At 28.8% G+C, this 20,729-nt stretch overlaps 1 protein-coding gene across 1 annotated transcript; it reads left to right on the top strand.

Annotated features, from left to right (window-relative positions):
* Positions 1–169: 169 nt before the first annotated feature.
* Positions 170–20,701, top strand: LOC106688950 (glutamate receptor ionotropic, kainate 2). Its single transcript, XM_014433665.3, has 17 exons — positions 170–370; positions 2,260–2,418; positions 2,523–2,707; positions 3,022–3,182; positions 5,928–6,069; positions 6,140–6,364; positions 7,334–7,477; positions 9,218–9,442; positions 10,153–10,368; positions 15,805–15,889; positions 17,141–17,279; positions 17,356–17,493; positions 17,581–17,779; positions 17,978–18,203; positions 18,420–18,535; positions 18,616–18,759; positions 20,126–20,701. Exons 1-17 carry the CDS (start codon positions 250–252, stop codon positions 20,309–20,311), a joined length of 2,811 nt encoding a protein of 936 aa, XP_014289151.1. The 5' UTR covers positions 170–249; the 3' UTR covers positions 20,312–20,701.
* Positions 20,702–20,729: the final 28 nt, after the last annotated feature.

Here is a 20,729-nt window from a genome sequence, read left to right as displayed (position 1 = left end):
CTAAATAAAACTTTATTTACACAGTGTTTATTTTTTAATTTGAAATCTTCTCAATTTCAGGGAACTAAATTAAGCTCTTTAGGACTAAATACATTTTTAAAATAAAATTTTGTGTGTAAACAAGAAAATTTGATCAATTGCCAAGACAGAAATAGGTGCCACAACAGGACTGTCTAACAAGGTTCAGTTGTCCAGTGAACTTTCTGAGATTTCAATTTTTTTATGTTATGATGAAAATACTTTCTTAAAATGTTAACAAAAATAGTATTAATTACTTTTTTACTCTTTACAAAGTCTCATTGCTCAGAAGATGAGAAAAATGAAGAAGGAAAATACAATGAAGAAATCGTTAAAACAGAAGTTAGAATAGGTAATTTTTTTTATTTAATATTCTATTCTTGATCTTGAGTAAGAAAAGAAATAAAAAATTATGAGACATCGCAAATTCTTTCAATAGCACTAAAACACAGTAATTACTTGGTTTTACTTCAAACCAAATATTAAAGTTGATTAAAAAAGATTAAAGATCTAAGGACCTTTTGTTTTCATTAATATTATTTATTTTTTTAATTTGAAGATGTATTCTTAAAACATTAAATCAAGAAACTAAACTAAAATTTCTGTAAAAAGGTGTGCATATATGTTTTTGATAATCTCTTTTGGTGTGAAAAGACTTCATTTACACATTAATTATTGATAATTCTACTAAAGACATGAAACTAAAATGAACTTATGTTAGCTTGCTATTGACAAGGGACTAAAATATATATTAAAATATAAAGATCCTACAAGGTTGACCATTGATGTTATACAATTTTGTCAAACAGAGGATTAAATTTAACAATTAATAAAAATATTAAAGAAGTTTTGACATGTATAAAAATTACTTAAAGTAAATTTATGTTTTGAGCTGATTATGTAAATTATATTTCATAAAACATACAGTTTGTACAAAGGAAAGCCCCTATTTGATCACTTATTATAAAAGTAATTATATATTTCAATCATGAATATATATTAAGTATTCATTCATCAAATATTTGACTAAGAACTTCATCAAATACTTTAGTAAGAAAGTAAAAACTCCGCATTTAATACAACCCTGATTTGAGCAGAAAATTTACAGACTTTTTTTTTAAATATCTTAGCAAAACGTCGACTAAAAATGTTCAGAGAAAAATCATTAACAAATTTGAAAAAAAAAAATGTGTGAATGGTGCCACATTTTAATTTTGATTTAAAGGTATTCCATAGTAAATGTAGAAATTTTTATCTATTTTTTTTAATTTCTTCTATTTATGAATAAGTAACAGTAATACTTACTTATTCACCATGACACATGATCGAGATCTCTATGTATACTAACAACTATGGATCAGGAAATATTATCTCTTCTGACATATTTATCTTCTTCAATCTAACATTGATATGGGACAACTATGTGTTCATGAGGTCAGTGTAGATGTTCCATTTGGTCTTCTTGAAATTCCATCTAGGTAGGGAAGCTGCTTCTATCTCAAGTTTGATTGGCCTGTGAACGAATCCTCCAAGTTGGCTTGTCACCAATTGCTGTGCAGTGACAGCCAGATTGTTTGAGGCATACATTAAGTCCATATTGGTTGTTGACTTCCAGGTCCATGAATAGAATTTAGGAGGACCATAAGGTCTGTTGATTAGTTGTAAGAAGGCTTCATGGGGGGCCATGTTTCAACTTCCTTGCCTCACTGATCTAAATCATGATATCCTCACAAAGGGGAATGAGTACTTAAGTCATCAATTACTAGGCAGTCTTCCTCAGGAATATCTATAGCTTGAAAAGAGAGGATTTTATCGTTGGGGCAATAAAAATTGTACAGCTTGAGTAATCTGTCTGCGATCTGCACCAATGTTTCAAGGATCTCTGCTTCAATATTTTGAAACTCATTCTTTAAAATTACATCCTTGGCTGATAAATAGTTTCACACCTTAGTGAGAATTCTTCCTTTATTTTGGCCGATAGTATCCTTCTTGAAGACCTGATAGCCTCTCACACCAAACCGTAGGTTGGAATTCAGGTAGGTTTCTTTGATGCAGATTATGTCCATAGCCACTTCATGGATCCTGTTAAGGAGGGCTAGCTAGTTTTATGTATCATGATGCTGTTAAATTTTTCATAATATACTACTATTTTTAAGTTATTTTACTAATATATTCTAAATATATCCAAGAAAGAAAACTTTGAAAAGAAAGTTAAAATTTTAAAATACTGTATTAATTTAGGTGCCCTTTTTGACAAAGAAGATGAAACACTCATCAAAACATTTACTGCTGCTGTGGAATTAGTTAATAGTGATGAAGAGTTGCTTCCCAACATGACGTTAGTACCCATACCATTCACGGGTATTCCAGAGTATGACAGTTTGGAAGTTGGTGAGAAAGGTATGCTCATGCCACATTATACTTGAGTAATCTTTAGTCTCTGTAATCTTTAGTAACTGTAATAAAAACAAATAAGAATTATATTATTTTTCTTATACCTTCAGTTTGTGAGCTCATGAGTTATGGTGTGGCTGCTATCTTCGGGCCGCAGTCACCATTTACTTCCTACCACGTTCAGTCGCTCTGTGATACTATGGAGATGCCTCATCTTTCAACAATGTGGGATCTTAGCCAAAGAAGGAGTTCCTGCTTACTGAACATATATCCACACCCTTCATCACTAACACAGGTGTTCTGTTTATTTTATTTGAATTTGTGAACATTAAATCAGTCAATTCACATAAAAAGGTTAATTGGTAATTTATATTAATTTTGATTACTACAAGGCAAAGTTTTATATTACCATCATTTTAATTTATCTGTACCTAAGATTATTAAAAATTATTATTGACTGTAATTAATTTTTTCTTGACTTTTCAATCACGTTTTGTAGTCCTAGAAGTTTTGTTTTATAGTATATTTTATTATTTTCTTTTACCAGATGAAGGGATGTGAACATTTCATATCCTTTTATTTTTCATTATTATTATTTTTTTTTTTTAGGCCATTACTGATATTGTGGCAGCGTGGAATTGGAAAGGGTTCACAGTACTTTATGATGATTTTGATGCCCTCAGAAAGATTCAGGGTATTATTAAATTAGCTGATGATAAAGGCTATTTAGTTACTGTTAGGCAGCTAGAGTCAGATGATGATAACTATAGGTAAACATTATGTAGTTATATTATTTTCTAATTTAAACTTTTATAATTTTATCTTAAATCTAAAACTTTTTTAACACCTTTCATATAAATGATCTAATTTTAATGATACTAATTAAAAATACTATTACCTTATATACAATTTAAATTTGTCTTTCAAAATGATCAGAAGGACTAAAAGGTTTTTGAAGTAAAGGAAGATTTGAATAAATATGAATTTAAAAAGGAGTATGAAAAAATAATTTCCTAAAAATTTGAAAAAGAAAGAAATAATATTTCTGTATAAATTTTTTATTTGGATTACCATCATCAATTAATAAGTAGACAGTTATGTCCTCAGACCATTGGCAAGAAAGTCATGAGTGCTCTATTTTCCCTTTCCCTTCCAAAAAAAAAGAATATAGGTAAATAAAATAAAAATATATGTGGAGCAAATAAGACAAATGTTAAGGACATTATTTTATTGTGTCTATAAAATCTACAGTTAGCAATAAGTTTCACCGACAGTAATCAACAAGGTAGAGATGTACAGTTAATTATTATTATATTAATATTTTTTGAGATTAAATATTAGCTAATTATTTTGTTATTTTATAAATTTTAAACTACTAGCAACATAGTTCTCTATTGACAATCTGATAAAAGTTCCAATTTTTTTTTTTTAATGATGTTATTATGGAATAAATTAACTTGGAAATGGTTACTTTAAATTATAAAATACTTGAAATGAGAACGAGAAGATTTAAATTGTAATTTATCAAATATATTTCCATCTAAATTTCTATATTATTATTTTCTAGTTCAAACCTTCATAAATTTATTTGTATAAATCAAATCTATTTTAATACCTTTTATACAAATGATTTAATTTGTATGATTTTGATTTAAAAGATATTTGAAATTTATTTAAGCTGGAAATAAATTTATTAAGTTTAAAGTCAAAAATATTTCGCCAAATTTAATTTATAAAACAATATGCTCCATGTTTCAACAAACTTTCATTTTCACACTCCAATAAAAACTCACAGACTCGAAGTCCCTTATTTCTTGCCTTTAAACTTTATTTATCTAAAAGACTATTTCTTTATACATAATTATTATATTTCAATTTTTTTCTTAAAAATGGTCACAGGGCCTGAAATGTTTTGATGTAAAGGAAGATTGGAATAAATACGAATCGAAAATTCTGCTGCATTGCGCGCATCACACAACTTTTACTTATCACCCTACATATGTCATCAAGTTTTGGGTAGTAGATTGATGGGCTTGTGTTGAAGTGCTATTTTTTTTATTTTTGAAAAGAAAAAATTTAAATACTGAGAATGGAAAATTATGAACCAAAAATTTATATTTTTCTATTCTTATAAAAAATTTTATTTTAGGGTTCTCAAGGCGTGAATAACAAATATAAATTTCCTTCATGCCAAGAATAGAACAGTTTAATAAAAGATAAAGCATAATGCAATCGGGAAAGTTCAAGTGTTCTTTATATTTCCAGTAAGAATTGGATATGTCTATTTCTCCTTTTTTCTCCTTTAGTCTTCCATAAAGTCTTTAATATTTTGCTTTATTCGTCGTTTTCTAATTTCTAACTATGAGAACTATTCATTTTTTCAAATAAACAAAATTAAAAGTACTTTAGAGGAAGATTTTTTTTTTTTTTTTTTTAATTTGTCATTTAAGCCCTGTAAGACTAGTTTAATAAGAATAATACCTAGCTGAGATTAAATATTGTTCAATTATACATTGACTTGCCGAGTTAAATCAAAATCATTTTTGAGAAAATCTAAAACATGTGAAAAATTGTTTCTATAAACTGAAATTTTACTTAGTTGATTTTATCTAAAAAATCACTGTCACACCTTAGGCATATGCCCGTCTTAAACATGTAATTTCAGTTTTGTTAGACTTTTCATTTTTGGCTGTTCACAGACACCAGAGACAAGCCTGCGCCCTCACACACGCATGCATGCACAGACTCATACCAGGTTTTGAGGTCCTCTGAGTCCAAAAAATATTTTTGGCTAAGTGCAGTTAGCTATAAGTTTCTCCAATCAACAATATAAGCTTATATAAGTTTGTTTTTTTTCTTGTTTTTTTTTTTTAGAATCAATACTAGCAAAACCTTTTATTTTTATTTTTTCATAAAATCTAAACCACCATCTACATATTTTTCAATGGACAATGTGGTTATAACTCCCAATATTTATCATTACATTCTTCATGAAATAAATTCACTTAAAATTTAATTACTTAATATGAGGAAGAAAAGGTTTAAATTATATTTTATCCAATGTCTTTATTACTTTATTAAAAAGCTAAAATAATTTAGTTCATACTTTTTTACAATTCCTTATGGTTCCCAAAAAGTTAGTAGGTCTAAGTTGGCCAGCTCTACAGGTGTTGTGAATGCTGAGATTATAAACAAAGTTTGAGTTAGTGATATTTTCAGGTATTGAGGGAAATTATTTACAAAATATTTATATAAACACTTACTTTGCATTTATTAATTTGATATTGATCCAAATAAATGTACACTATTCTAAAAAAATTATGAATATTTTACCTTCATTTTTATACCTACTTTCATTCTTCATAAAAAATTCAGTCTTTCTTAACTGATTTTCCTTGATTCCTATATTTTTTTATTGTAAAATTAATAACTTAGTTTCATCAAGGAATGTTATCTATATAAAAATAAAAAATAAATTAAAATAAATAGTTATTCATTCATCACTTTTTTATCAGGCCTGTCCTAAAGGAAATAAAACATTCTGATGAAACAAACATTGTAATAGAATGTGCTGTTGAAAAACTTGAAAATCTTCTGATTCAGGCACAACAAGTTGGTATCATGGGTAGTCGCTACAATTATATTATCACTACTTTGGTGAGTATTAATTTAATAGTTACCTTACATTGGCTGTTATCTGATGATATCTTTGTTTAATTAATATTAGGATTTCCAAACAATCAATTATGAACCATTTATGTGGGGAGGAACAAATATAACTGGAATCAGATTGGTAGATCCAGATGATCCTTATGTGAGAAATGTAACTCAAACAGAAGAGCGTGGGGAAGAGGATGGTATGGAATCAACAACAACTAGTTTAGGCGACATCTCTACGACTGGACCACCTATAGAGGAGGAGGAGGAAGAAGAACAGTCATCGATACCAACAGTAAGGAATATATAATATGTATGTATATGTATAGGTTAAATAGTAGGTGTGTGTATATTACTTTTTAATGACTGCTTACTGACATTTTGTTGTATACTAGGCAAGTAACTTTAACCAGTTTGTTGTAGAAGGAATTGGAAATTGTTTGTTCAGGAAACATTATAATTGTATTGATTCAATATTAAATATCTCTTGAATGGAGAGTCCAAAATGGAAATGAACTTCATTGTTAGAAGCAGAAACCTTTTGTGATGGTCGGATAAAAATTCATACTTACCACAACTAATGCTACCCTAGTTAGCTTATGCTTGAACTAACTGGAACCAGCCTATTCCCATGGCAAACATGTTTCCCAACTGTCAGCTCCCAAATACAAGTATACCATCAGGGTTAATCATCCATCAATTATTTAACCTTGAAAACTAATCGACAAGATTTGAAAACTATTGTGGAATTTAGGGAGGGTTTTATAAACAAAGACAATGAGAGTGTGTTTTCACAAATGGATGCCACGACCAATTGTTCTAGCCCCAAGGGATCCATAGCTATCCCAAGCTAGAGCAGTGCTGCCATCTACCATTTTATTTTACAAACAAAATAATAAAACCTCTTTTCTACAACAAAAACAAATTGACAAGATTTGTTCACAATCAATCAGAGGAACAAGGCTTGTACACAATCAATCAGAGGAACAAGGCTTGTACACTATCAATCAGAGGAACAAGACTCATTCACAATCAATCAGAGGAACATGAATCATTCACAATCAGTCATAGGGACAATCTCTGAATTTGTCACCTAGACGAAGGCCTACAACTTCAGCAGAAATATCAGCAGATATTAAAAATATGTTAACATTATGTAATCTTCCTTAACCACTACCTTCAATATCAATATTAATTCAGTATTATCAATAAAACTAACATATTCAATTTCATTTACTTTTAACATCTAAACTTATTATTACAGGTAGAAGCAGCTTTGTTACATGATGCAGTATTGCTTTTTGTAAAAGCTCTTCAACATTTAAGTCCTCTAAACATCAAACCTTTAGAATGTGGTCTACACTCAAGTTTGGATTTCGGTTACACAGTCATAAACTATATGAGGCTTGTAAGTAAATATTTAATATTCTAAACTTATGAACATTTTCAAATATTCTAAAAGTAAATAATAATTTTGGAGTAAAATATAATAATAGGCTCGTAAGTAATTATATTTTACTCCAAACTTATTATTTATATTCAGAATATTATATTCTGTATAAAACTATATGAATCATTATATTGGATTAACATTCTTAATTATTTGTTATTACATTTCTTACAATTTTAGGATTTCATAATTTATAAAAATAACACTGTACCACTACAACCCAAGAAGGGTTCAATATTCAGAAGGAATGTTTCTGGAATAATAATTGTGCAAGGAGGTGATTTGTTCAGGAGCAAGCTCAACTGTCAGGTTTCTTCCCCTCCCCTCCATTATGAGTACCCACTTTATAGAGACTGTGTATGCCTCAGGAAGGGCTCCTAAATCCACAGGCTTGACTCATGGCAACATTAACATATTAAATGTCTACTGTTCTACTAAACCTGCCACAGCCCAATTTGAATCCAATCCTAGAAGTGAACAGCATTCTTCACAGAGCAATCCCACTCCCGTCTTATGATTTATGATAAAATTAATCTAGAAAGGGTTTAATTGATTACAAACCTATATTAAATCTATTAATAGAAAACAGGCCTTAATAGCTAAGCTGTACTATACCTATGTTAGAAATAAACAAATCTGGTGTGATGCATGTATCATACAACTTTCACTTACCACCCTACTTATGCCTCCAAGTTTTGAGTAGACTGCTAGTCAAGTTATCACTATTTATTGAGTAGACTGGTAGGCTGGTAGTCAAGTAATTACTATTTCTGTGATTTTCTAATCAAAATCTAAGACAAAAGTATAAAATTTTGAACAAAACATTTTTATTTTTCTGTTGCTATAAAAATACATATTTAGGGCTCTTGAGATGAAAATAACAATTATCAACTTTTTTCCTGCTAAGGATACAATATAACAAAATATCACAATTGGGAAAGATTGTGTCCCTTTCGAATTGGATATATCAATTTTTCCTTTGTTCTCCTTTATGAATAGCTGATTCGAACAGTAAATGCCAGGTGTATGTTTTAGACTTCATTACACATTTCCTTTTTTCTCCTTTAATTATTCATAAAGGAAGAGGATAGCTCAGTGGTAACGCACTGTGCTAACTCCAAGGACCCAGGTTCAAATCCAGCTGTGGCAGATAATTATTTTATGTTTCACTGTAGCTATGAGCCAGTCCTGTGGGTTCAGGAACCCTCCACCACCTTGTACAACTGTTGGTTTAGTAAAAGTACTTCCTTATGTAGTATTGCACCCCTGACCCTTATAGCATTACAGATTTTTTTTTTTTTTAAGTTAGTCATAAAATTCTTTAATATTTTGTATTTATCCATTGTTCATTATTGCTGACAATGTGAACTGTGTTTTTTTCAAATTAACAAAACTGAAGATACTTTAGAGGAAGATTTTTTGAACATTCAGATTTTTTCAATGAAGATTATTGAACATTCTCTTATTACTCCACAATACTTTCTTTTCATACATTTGTATGAGTACAGTAGGATCCATTGCAGTGCATCTTTTCAACTTTCATTGAAAATTGGCTGTATTTAAATAAGATTAATTATTTATAGGAGAATGGTATTAGAATGATACATGGGAGAATTTTAAAAAAAATTAACTTAATACAGTATTTTAGAGGAAAATTATTCAACAATAAGGATTTGATTTAAGTTTTCTTGATTACAGAGTGAAATAAAAGGATTGACTGGAGTTATTAAATTTAATCACGAAGGTTACAGAACGGACATTCAGCTTGATGTAATCTCACTAACAGAAGAAGGCTTGCAGAAGACAGGGACATGGAACACAACTACAGGGCTTATGATGGATCCTCCTGATACAAATGAAGGCCTCGTAGTCGATGCTGGTGAAGATCTGAGGAATAAATCATTCATTGTTATAATAGCATTAGTAAGTATGTCTGATAGCATTTATTTAACTTGAAATAATTGAGACTATGTTTTCTTCATGATTTTTCTATTCTATTTGAATTTCCTATAATTTGTCACCTTAATGTCAAACAAGATTATCTGCATAAATACTTTTCTTTTTTTTATAATATACCATCTCATCATAAATAATGTTCTTTGAAATTTAATTATATGTTATACTTTGTAGTTAGTGTTTTTTCAATATTTTTATCTAATTAAAAATTTAACTAAAACTGTCTTACATTAAACAGTACTTGAAATTTCCAATTCTTTGGGGACATTACCGAAAAATGTGTATTTATGTAGATCGTGTTGTTTGACATTAAGGTGACGAATTATAAACCAAAGGTTGGGGCAGCTTTCAAGGTCTAAATAAAAGCCAAAGTTTAGTTTTTGTTATATTTAAATAATTTTCTTTTATTAAACAATATTAAAAAACACATTTAATAAATTTTTACAACTCCCTGGAGTCGATTTTCAACGTTTTAATGACCCCTGTTGATATCAATCAATATAGATTGATGGAATGGTCACTGCAACCAGTTGTAATTTTAGAAAGTTAAAATATAATCATAATAACATTTTGAGATTTTATGCATGGAGGATGGGATGCAAACTAATAAAATTGGCTTTATATTTTAAAATACTTAGTTTTATTCACATTACTAAAAAATTGTATTTTTTGAATAGACACATCCATACAACATGTTGAAGGAAGACAGTAAAACTCTTACAGGGAATGAAAGATACGAAGGTTTTGGCGTAGATCTGATTCATGAACTGTCCCTCATGTCTGGTTTCAACTACACTTTTGTTGAGCAATACGACAAGAACAGTGGAAGCCCCACAACCCTTAAAAATGGAAGTAGGGTTTGGAATGGAATGATTGGAGAAGTACAAGCAGGAGTAAGTGATATTAAATTGCTTAATCTTTCAATATCAATTTTACCATTTTTTTAATGGAGACATTTTCTGCTTTATAAACATCATTTATTGAACTTTAATGAACTTGTCATAAATATTTGAGACCTTATTTCAATGTATTTTAAGTATTTAACCTCAAGATCAATCTAAATATATAACAATTTTAATATTCAGTCGATTGTATACTATTTTAATATGGAAGAAGTAATTATTTTTGTAATGGCTCAAATGGGAATCACATCTAAGTGATGCTCTCTACCAACAAACCATAGGAAACTGTTTTATCAGGGCAACATCTGGAAGCAGATCACCAATGCTCTTCAAGTCCTAACAACTTTTAGCAAGACCAAATTATGTAATTTTATTACTTATATTACTATGATAAGGCTCAACTAACAATGATCAATGGTATTGTCACTGAAATAAGAACAATAATTTTATGTTAGCCATATTTAATAAGGATGATGTAAATAGTTATAAGTAGAGACTGGATTTATGTGCAGAGAAAACTCCAAAATGAGAAAAATCATACAGTCAAAACCAAAAAGGTTTACTAAGCGCCCAAATCCTGCAATAATCAACTATATTGTTCATTTTGTAATATTAATACATATAAAGCTTACCCATCCTTGTTTGAATCAAATTAAACTCACTAAATATTCTCAATATATATACAAGCGTAAATAAAAAACTAATCTATCTGATTAAAACCCTAATATTTTGTCTATGATTGAAGAGCTAGAAGGAAAACAATTTATTAAATGATTTTATATTCCTATTATGAAGTCTGGAATTCAATTTTAGACTTCTTACAACTAACTCAATTTTAAGTTTTAGAAAAGTTTGCAAGGCGCTATGTAGAAAGGAGTATTTTAAAATATTCTTTCAAGAAAAATTCTCTTTTTAATTTCTTCATGATATTTCTCGTAACATGTTCTTCTACTTAGTTTTTTATTGTATATTTACATACAAATATAGCATTAACTTAAAAACTTAAGTTATGTCAATTTGACCAATTGATTAAAAATATATTGGTATATTCACTTTTGTTCAAGTTTAAAATTATTACTAAAAAAGTCAGACAGAAAAATGTAGGATTAAAGGCGAAGAATGAATCCAAGTTAAAATCAGCTTATCCTTGAGAGACTTTTTTATGGTTTACTGAAACCACTGGTTAATACTATTCCAAGAACATTTGTCACTTGTGTTTCCTTTTCCTTTTTTTGTTAGGTTAAATTCGACTCTCCATAATAAATACTACACAAATAATAAAATGAAATGGAAATAAATAAATTTTGGCATACATAATTTGTGAAATTTAGTAAAAGCATTGAACAAAAATCAAAACTGTGGAATTCTGTGTAGAAAAACCTCAAAACCTGCAATATTGTGTAGAAACTCTCAAAACGGGCAATTTTTTGCTATATAAAATTAGTATTATTTGAATGTCTTTCTGCTGAAAAAACAGGAAACTGCATGTTGATTCCGACTGTTGAAGCACTTACTAGACAAATGGTCTAAATTTTCAACCTATTACAGAAGACTGATTTACATGACCATAATACGGCATATCTGAAGTTAAGCTTTGGGGCTCCACTAAACCTTCAAATTCCTCTTGTATCCAATCCTTACACTCAAAAATCCTTCATAAAATCCTTAATGGTCCTTACTTTGTCTCAAATAAAATCTTCCATAAAGATCTTTATGTTCCATATGTAACCGATCTAGCCCGAACCAGATATCAATCCTTCCATTATAAACCTCCTAACCACTCAAACATACTAGCTTCTAACCTTGCTTCCTCTTCCATTCCTGACAATCCTCCGAGGTGCCTGAAAAGAAGATAGCCTCAAGAACTACTAATGTTAAAATGTTTTCAGAGTGCTACCAATGGGTAGTTTCTCTATATACCATTAAGATCTTACATCAAATTTACTAGATGTATTATTATGTACAGTTGTAAATTTCAATAAATAAAAAAACGTTTTTCCCATGATTCGAATATCTGTCGAGGTTTGGTAGAATTTGGAACTTGGGAACAAAAAGATGCAATAGCACAAAAATCTGGTTTCTACTTATAAGCGATTTTGTTATAACTTACATATTTATTATTATTTTTATTTATTTTATAATTTTGGCATGAATGTGATAATTTATCACTGTTGCCCAAGTTGTGGCAGGTTGTAATATTTATCAATAAAAAAAAAGAAACTAAAGTTACAAGCAAGGTCATTCTATTTAAACTATTAAGAATTAAAGAATATATACTAATAACATGGTGCAAATCCAAGAAGTTAGAAAAAATTAACAAAAAACTAAGAGATTATCGTAGACCTTACCCTCAAAAGATTAAAGAATAAAATAGAATTAGTAAAAGTCTGTTACAAATGTATAAGATAGTTCATTATGAGTAGGAGTGGCCCAATAGTTGAAATGGGAACAGTTATCAAAGAATTACGACCAATGAAAATTAAGAAGAGAAAAAGTACCCCCTCCAAATATAAGAGAAGCAAACTTCCTTCCTCGGCGGCCTGCCAAGTAGGAGAGACATGATTCTACTGCGATCTGGATATCAACCAACCCATCGTAATTTCCATAAGAAAAAAAAGACCTCCCACAGATTCAAGGCATCATATAAACAGCAAGTACACTTATAATCAAGGTATATCACAATCATAATTCTTTGAATTATAAATATTTCAAAGCGCTTAATAATTAGAAGAGAAGTAAAAGTTACAAGATATAATTTGAGTTATATACTAAATTAAAACATTAATGGTTGACCAATAAGTTGAGAATTTATATTAATGGCCAATATATAAGTATAGTTAAATTGAATATTTATAAAGTGAAATGATAAAATTATTTATTTACAAAAGCTGTTAGGAATTTAATGTAAAATCATAATAATTTGTTTACAATTAGAGATTATTGTCTTAAGTCTATATAAAGAGAGATTTTTAAAAATATTAATATTAATAGAAGGGATAATTAAGAGATATTATTATAAGGACTCACTATTAGTTGTTTATTTAATTAATTTGTTTATTGTTGAATAAATGTTTCATATGGTATATTTTATCTTCTTATTCCAGTTCTGTTCCAAGGGTAAATAAGATATTAGTTTGATTACTTTGCTCATATTAATTATGAGAGTTGTTTTATTAATTAATAATGCCTCCTCTAATAAAAATCTATGTATAAAAGTAAATAATTAACAATATAAAATTCTCTCACACTTCAGGGACCAAAATACTCGTAGACAAACAAGCCAAAATTGAGCAATTGATAAGTTGCGGAATTGAATTTTAATATTATTTTCTAATTGTTAGAGATGAGAAGTTATTAATATATTATCAATAAAATAATTAGAACACTCAGGAAGCCAGGATTTACAGGGAGTACATGAGATCTCATGGGATCCCATCTTGACTAGGCTAAAATTAGCCCTTCTCTGAACCCCTGTAGGGCTCTACCAGGGTCTTTCCATTTGATTCTCAAGTATTTTTGAAGTTGTTGCTTCATCATTCCTTCTTTTCTTTTTTCCCACAAGTTCTGTGAACTGGTTTCCCTTAGGTTTGTTACCTGTTAGCCCTGAAGTCTGATGTCCTCTGCTAGCTTAACATTTACCTTTAAAATGCCCGAAGACTGGTTCTCTATACCATTGTAGTAATGTCAAATAAGTGGAGCCCTTTCAGTTCTCCTCCCATCTATCCAAGCATTTATCTCATTCCTAACTTCCTTACCATGTTATACAGAAAATGCTTGAACACACAGTATTGAGGCTGTCTGAGAGATCTTAATAACCATCCCTTGATACTTTATCATTCTTTAGATTTTGATTATGGGTCTATGTAGAACTCTGTACTTTAATGTCTACATCTAATTAAATACTTATTATGTATCTTTTATTTAATTTCACTAATTAGTTATTCGGTGGACCTGCCCAATAGGAAAGGGCTCCCTCTGAGATGCAGATTGCACCAAAGCTTATTAACATTGAGGAGAAGATAAAACTAAAATGTTTCAGAGCCTTTTTCAGAAAATTTGGAGGGAAAAAAAAGAGTAGGAGTATATTATCATACTTATCTTTAAAAAAGGAAATCCTCTCATTTATGACAACTACAGACCATCTGTTTGTCTCCAGTGGTATATTAGATATTCACCCATATCCTTAAGAAAAGTTTATAAGAATTGTCGAGGAAAACCTTGAGGAGAAACAAGCACCATTTAAACCAAATAGGCAGGCCCAAGACCATATTTTTCCCCTACAGACAATCATAGAAAAAGTAAGGTACGGGAAAAAAAATGTATATTTAGCATTTTTAGATTTGAAGGCTAGAGTTGACTCTATTAAAATTCCTTTGAGTTAATTTGGAAGGATTCGGTGATCAAAAGAATTCCTAATAACAAAGTCAGTATACCAGGACCCAAAATATGGAGAAATATGGAAAGTCTGCAAAAAGGAGAACACTGAGAGCAATGGTAGGATACTGAAAGCTCTTAGCAGGTTGGTACGAGCTTTTATATACACGAATGATGTAGTATTAGTAGTAGACACCCTGCAGAAACTTCAAGAAGCTCTAAACGAATAGCATTAGGATCTTCAGCTGAGAGGCATGAATATTATTGCCGAGTAATGCTGTGCTTGTTGGAAGAAATGAGGAGAGAGTGTTGACTTGTAATGTCATACTTGCCCAATTGGTGACTGCCTTTGAGTAACTGGGAACAATAGTTAGCAAAGATGGGAAAGTAAATCACAAGGTTCTTGATAGAGTAAAAAGCAAATTGTGTAAACTCCCAAATACGCTCCAAAGTCATAGGAAGGAAGGAAATAAGTGATAAGACAAAGATCCTCTTACTCAAAACTGTATTCCTACCAGTTTCACTATGGAGTGGAGAGTAGGATAATTCTAGATTGCCATGCAAGTAAAGTGATGGCTTTGGAGATGATGAGAGAAGAAGATTCGATGGAAAGACCCTAAGGGACTAAAATTTTAAAGAAAGTATCCAGGAGAACCAGGGTCTCACTAGTCTGAGAGATAGTGAAGCAGTGCCAACTGAAATGGCTTGGCTATGCGAATAAAATTGGCAATGAAAGGAAAATCAAATAGTTGATGGAGGTCAGAAGGAAAGAGTCCAGGAGGTCAAACGAGGCAGATATACACATATTATATCATCAAGCTTGATAAAGTAGGAAGCTGCATGCTGAAAGAAATGAAGGAGATAGAGAATGATCCAGACAGGTGGAGAAAATGGACGAGGCTAAACTTACCATGCCCTGTGGTAACTTGAAAGTAGGGAAAGAAGAAGAAGATTATTAGTTATTATGTATCTGTTATTTGATTTTTAATCTGTTTTATCTCATAATATCAGTCTATCAAATGGAGCCTTAACGAATTTTAAAATTTATTACAGAGAGCAGACTTGGCCATTGCCGATATCACTATTACGAGAGAAAGAGAAAGAGACGTTGACTTCACGCATCCTTTTATGAATCTCGGTAGTCATCAGTATCATTATACACAAATATTTCTATTTTTCTTATTTAGGATTTCTGATAATATCATGATGTGTAACATGGAATATTAATAATATTTGCTTTCCGTTTCACAAAATATTAATAAAATAATTAATATATTAAAAAGAACAATTTATTCTTTAAGAATAAATATTTTTAGATGGCTCATTAGTTAATATACACTTCATAATTACAATTGTTCACATGCTCTTGTATAAAATATTTATAATAGCTCCAACCCTGTTGAGATTTAAAGTTTTAAAAATCCTATTTAACTTCCAATTACTCTGATCTGTGTAACAAGAACTTCTTATTTCCAATAAACTATGGGATTATAATAAATATTGTTATTATTATTGTAAAGTAATTAAAATAACTAACCAAATATATTAAGTATAAAGGAGTGTCATAGGAAATATAATTTATAATCATTAAAATGTAATTAATTTTTTTAACAAAAAAAAAATTAAAACTTAAAATGACAATTCAGATTTAAAATAACAAGTGAAACTTCTTCATTATTTTAAAATTACACTTTTCATTCAGTTACATTGATAGATTTTTAAGATGTAGCCATCTTGGCTGTTATTTTAATAAAATAATAAATGTTAAAAAAATAAATAAATGTTTGGTTACATTTATACACTACTTACAATTTTAAAAAAAGTTCTTTTTAATTTATAAGATAATAAGTTTATTTCAGAAAAATAAAAAACCTTTTAAAATAAAATACATTTATTTATTTAAACACTTATTTATAGAAAACTGTAGGAATTTTAAAGTGGTAGAAATAAAAATAATTGCCTTAAGTTTATTAAATTTTATAGAGATCTTTCCTGATGATGTAGCAGCTAGAATTAAATGATAAATTATTCCTCAAAAATAAGAAGTTTTCTCAAAAAATTATCATGATTGTTTCTTGGAAAAATAGACTTTTTTATAAATAGTTTTTTTGCAGATATATTTTTTTAATTGACCAATGAAATTAATTGTATTCTTACTTTAAACTCTTCAAAACTGACTTCTTATTTTGAAATATAATTATGAAAAATATTTTATAAGAACTTCCTTTGGGCTTTTATCTATCACTTACTTTGATATAGGAGATAATAAATTTCAGTTGCATTTTTAATTTTATAAATACTTTTTAAATTTTCTGTTTGCCTTCACAGAAAACTATAATTTTGAAATGTTTTCTTTGTCTTGGTTGAACAATTTCTTCATGATGTTTAGGTATAAGCATCTTGCACAGAAAGCCATCAAAAGCACCACCTAGTCTGTTTTCATTTCTTTCACCCTTCAGCAATGATGTTTGGGGTTTTATGTTGGGTGCATATTTTGGAGTGTCATTACTACTATTTGTTATGGCCAGGTAAGAAATAAATATGATGATTATCTTTATAATTATAATTAAATATTATGTTGTAACAAAAACTGTTAATCAATAGGCTGAGCCCTAATGAATGGACTAACCCATATCCCTGTATTGAGGAGCCAGATCACTTAGAGAACCAATTTAGTCTTTTGAATTCTTTATGGTTTACATTGGGTTCAGTGATGCAGCAGGGTTCTGATGTCGCACCTATGTAATATGAGGTTTAATTTTATTTATTCATTTTTTTTATAGAATAAAGTAGAAGTATTATTTTTGTTGTTCTTTTTGCTTACTATAGATCTGTTTCAACAAGAATGGTCGCTTCAATCTGGTGGTTCTTTACACTTATTATGGTTTCATCATATACTGCCAATTTAGCTGCCTTTTTGACTGTAGAAAACAATGTTTCGCCATTCAGTGATGTTAAAGAATTGGCTGAGCAGACTGATATAAAATATGGAGCTAAAAAAGAAGGATCAACAGCTAATTTTTTCCGGGTCTGTCTCTCAACACAACTCTCATTTCATTCATAGAAATTATTTTAATTTTATAATAATTATCTCTATACCCTAAGAAATTACACTTCAGTATTATTCAAATTATTACTGCTATAATCTTAAATATTTAGATCTTAATAAAAAAAAATCTTAAAAAAATATTTTGATCGATAAATTAATTATTACTATTTATTATAGGATTCTAAGGAAGAACTTTATCAAAAAATCCATAAATTCATGAAGGGCAATCCAGACTGTATGATGGCGAACAATGATATTGGTGTAAATAGAGTTGTTAGAGAAGATAAATATGCTTTTTTCATGGAATCAGCCAGTATTGAGTATGAAGTTGAAAGGAAATGTCAGCTGGCCATGGTTGGAGATTTACTTGATAGTAAAGGATATGGGATAGTCATGCGTCAAAGTAAGTTAATAGGACTAGTATTAAAAACAAACAAAAAAACTTCAAGTTATTTAATTACTTAAATAAAAACTAGCTAATTAAAACCAGCCAACTCTATCTGCTTAAATGACTTTGTTAGTTCATTTAAATACCAATTAGTCATAGCAAGTTTATAAAAGCATTTCTGTGATATCTTTAACTTTAAATACTTGTTTAAATAATCCCACATTTTAACAGATTCTACGTACAGAAATGCACTAAACAAGAACGTTGTCAGACTTCAAGAGAATGGAAAATTGTCACAATTAAAAGATAAATGGTGGAAAGAAAAAAGAGGAGGCGGTGCTTGCACGGTAAAACTATTTTATTCCTTTAAATAGTGAAAGAAAACAGACAATTTTCTATGTAATATAACCTGATCTGTTTATTGCAGGATGGAGCTGAAGAGGGAGAAGCTAGTGAACTGAATCTGGACAATGTGGGCGGTGTGTTTCTTGTTCTCGTTGCAGGCTGCTTTATTGGTGTGTTCCTATCGTTCTGTGAAGTTTTGTGGGATATCTCCCAGAGAGATGAAAAGGTCATTACTTTATTTTTATTATATACTTAAATATTTATTCATACAGTGAATAAAGAAAATAGTAAGGCAGAGTATGATGTTCGAGAAAAAACTCAAAATAGTAAGAACTATTTATTGAATGTCAATTCACTCCACAATGCATGCCTATTTCAGGACTACAATAAGGTAAATATGATTTAAGTAGATAATAAGAAAAAAATAATACATAATGAAACAGAGACAGAATAAAATTAGTATAAAATAAATTAAATGAGTAAAAAGATAGTAGAATGAATGACTAATGACATAATGACTATAGATATGAACAATGAAAAATGATGGGAGGAATTAGAAAATTTATAAGTTACAAAAAAAAAAAATTATAATAGAAATTAAAGTACCTAGTAATAATTAAATTAAACAGTAATATTGAAAACCTAAAATGAATGACATAATGGTATGATAATAGATATGGACATGAAAAAAAGAAAAATACATAAGTAATAAGAAAAGTGATAAACTATAAAGTAATATAATTTGTAATGAAGATAAGAGTACTAGTGAAACAATATATATAAAGTATATATGGATCATTTTTAAAGCATTGTCTATTTAGTTTTATACAATATCTTCTTTCTATTTATTATCTTGTTATAATATCATCCTTTGTTCTTCTCACTTATTATTATTTTAGTTACCTATTATTAAATTCATCTCAATAATATTTACTTCTTTATTATTGTAATTTATTTTCAAATACTTTTCTCAATTACAACTTTTTCATTTAATTTTTTTTTATTACCTTCTTCTGTTATTCACCTCATTGTATCTCGTTCATTCTTATCCTGAAGAAGGCAAGCAATTTGGGCTAAAATGCCATCATTTAATACTAAATAATTCATACTTCTTAGACCTTCACTCAGACTATTAATTTTTTCATTATGTTACTGGTTAGAATCTAGATTAATTTTATAAAATCATATTTTCTGCTAATTAATAATCAGCAAAACAATTAATTTGTTTTCGAGATCAGATAGAATGGTGTTCTATTTCTCATTTTAAAGTGGAAGGCTTGGGATTGAAATATGATGCTGATTTTCAAAATTATATTCTTTAGAAAAGTGTTAACTTTGTATGCTAAGAGCCACTTATATAATTTCAATTGGTACAAAAACTTCTTATGTAAAAATTGTAATTATATGATATTTATTGTTCTTAAATATGAAAATGAAAGAAACAAACCTCTTGAGTATCAAACAAAGCAACTGTCCCTGGGTTCTTCATGGACTTTTCCTGAGCTGATTTTATTATTATTAAATTAAAATGATAAATAAATCATTATTAAGTTAAATTGTGTTTATTTTAATGTTTTCATTGTATTTTTCAGATATCTTTCAAACACGAGCTAATGGAGGAAATAAAATTTATAATGAAATGCAAAGGAACTGTGAAACCTGTTAGAAAGAATAGTTTGACTTTTGCAAATTGTAACAATTTATCCAAAAGTAGCAGCAAAAGCAGCAGTACTAGTAAACGCTCTAGCAAAAATTCATTCTCCTTTAGGTTACCCTAAACCAGATTTTTGTATAATAAATTTTTCTATGAATTTGTCATAAAAAAATAAATAATTAAAAATAAATATTTATTACTTTTACAGCAATTCACTTAAATTGTCTTAAATAATGTTAATTGTCTTTACAGAAAACTTTAATACAGACATCTACTAATAAATACATAAAATTTCAAAAATAGTGATTTGTATTAAGTAAGTCTGTTTTTTAATATAACATATTTCTAACTAAAAATGCATATTAATGAATATTTGATTTTAAAATGATAATGATTTTATGAAATGACAATTATAAAAATATTTTGTAACATCTACGGATTTTCACTATTTGAAAGTTTAAAATATATAGGGATTAAATGTATGCAGTTTAATTTTATTTAATGGAACCAATGTAATTAAGATAGAAAGTATATATATTTAT

This window comes from Halyomorpha halys, unplaced genomic scaffold (genome assembly GCF_000696795.3).
Source record: "Halyomorpha halys isolate HHAL.00 unplaced genomic scaffold, Hhal_1.1 Scaffold1240.1, whole genome shotgun sequence".
Classification (NCBI taxonomy): Eukaryota; Metazoa; Arthropoda; class Insecta; order Hemiptera; family Pentatomidae; genus Halyomorpha; species Halyomorpha halys.
This window is presented reverse-complemented; position numbering and strand designations above follow the sequence as displayed.

Coding starts and splice junctions, on each gene's coding strand:
- LOC106688950 (XM_014433665.3), top strand. CDS start 250: ATGTTAACAAAAATAGTATTAATTACTTTTTTACTCTTTACAAAGTCT. Junction 9,443..10,152: donor TCATTGTTATAATAGCATTA/GTAAGTATGTCT, acceptor TTTTTTGAATAG/ACACATCCATACAACATGTT. Junction 15,890..17,140: donor GCATCCTTTTATGAATCTCG/GTAGTCATCAGT, acceptor CATGATGTTTAG/GTATAAGCATCTTGCACAGA.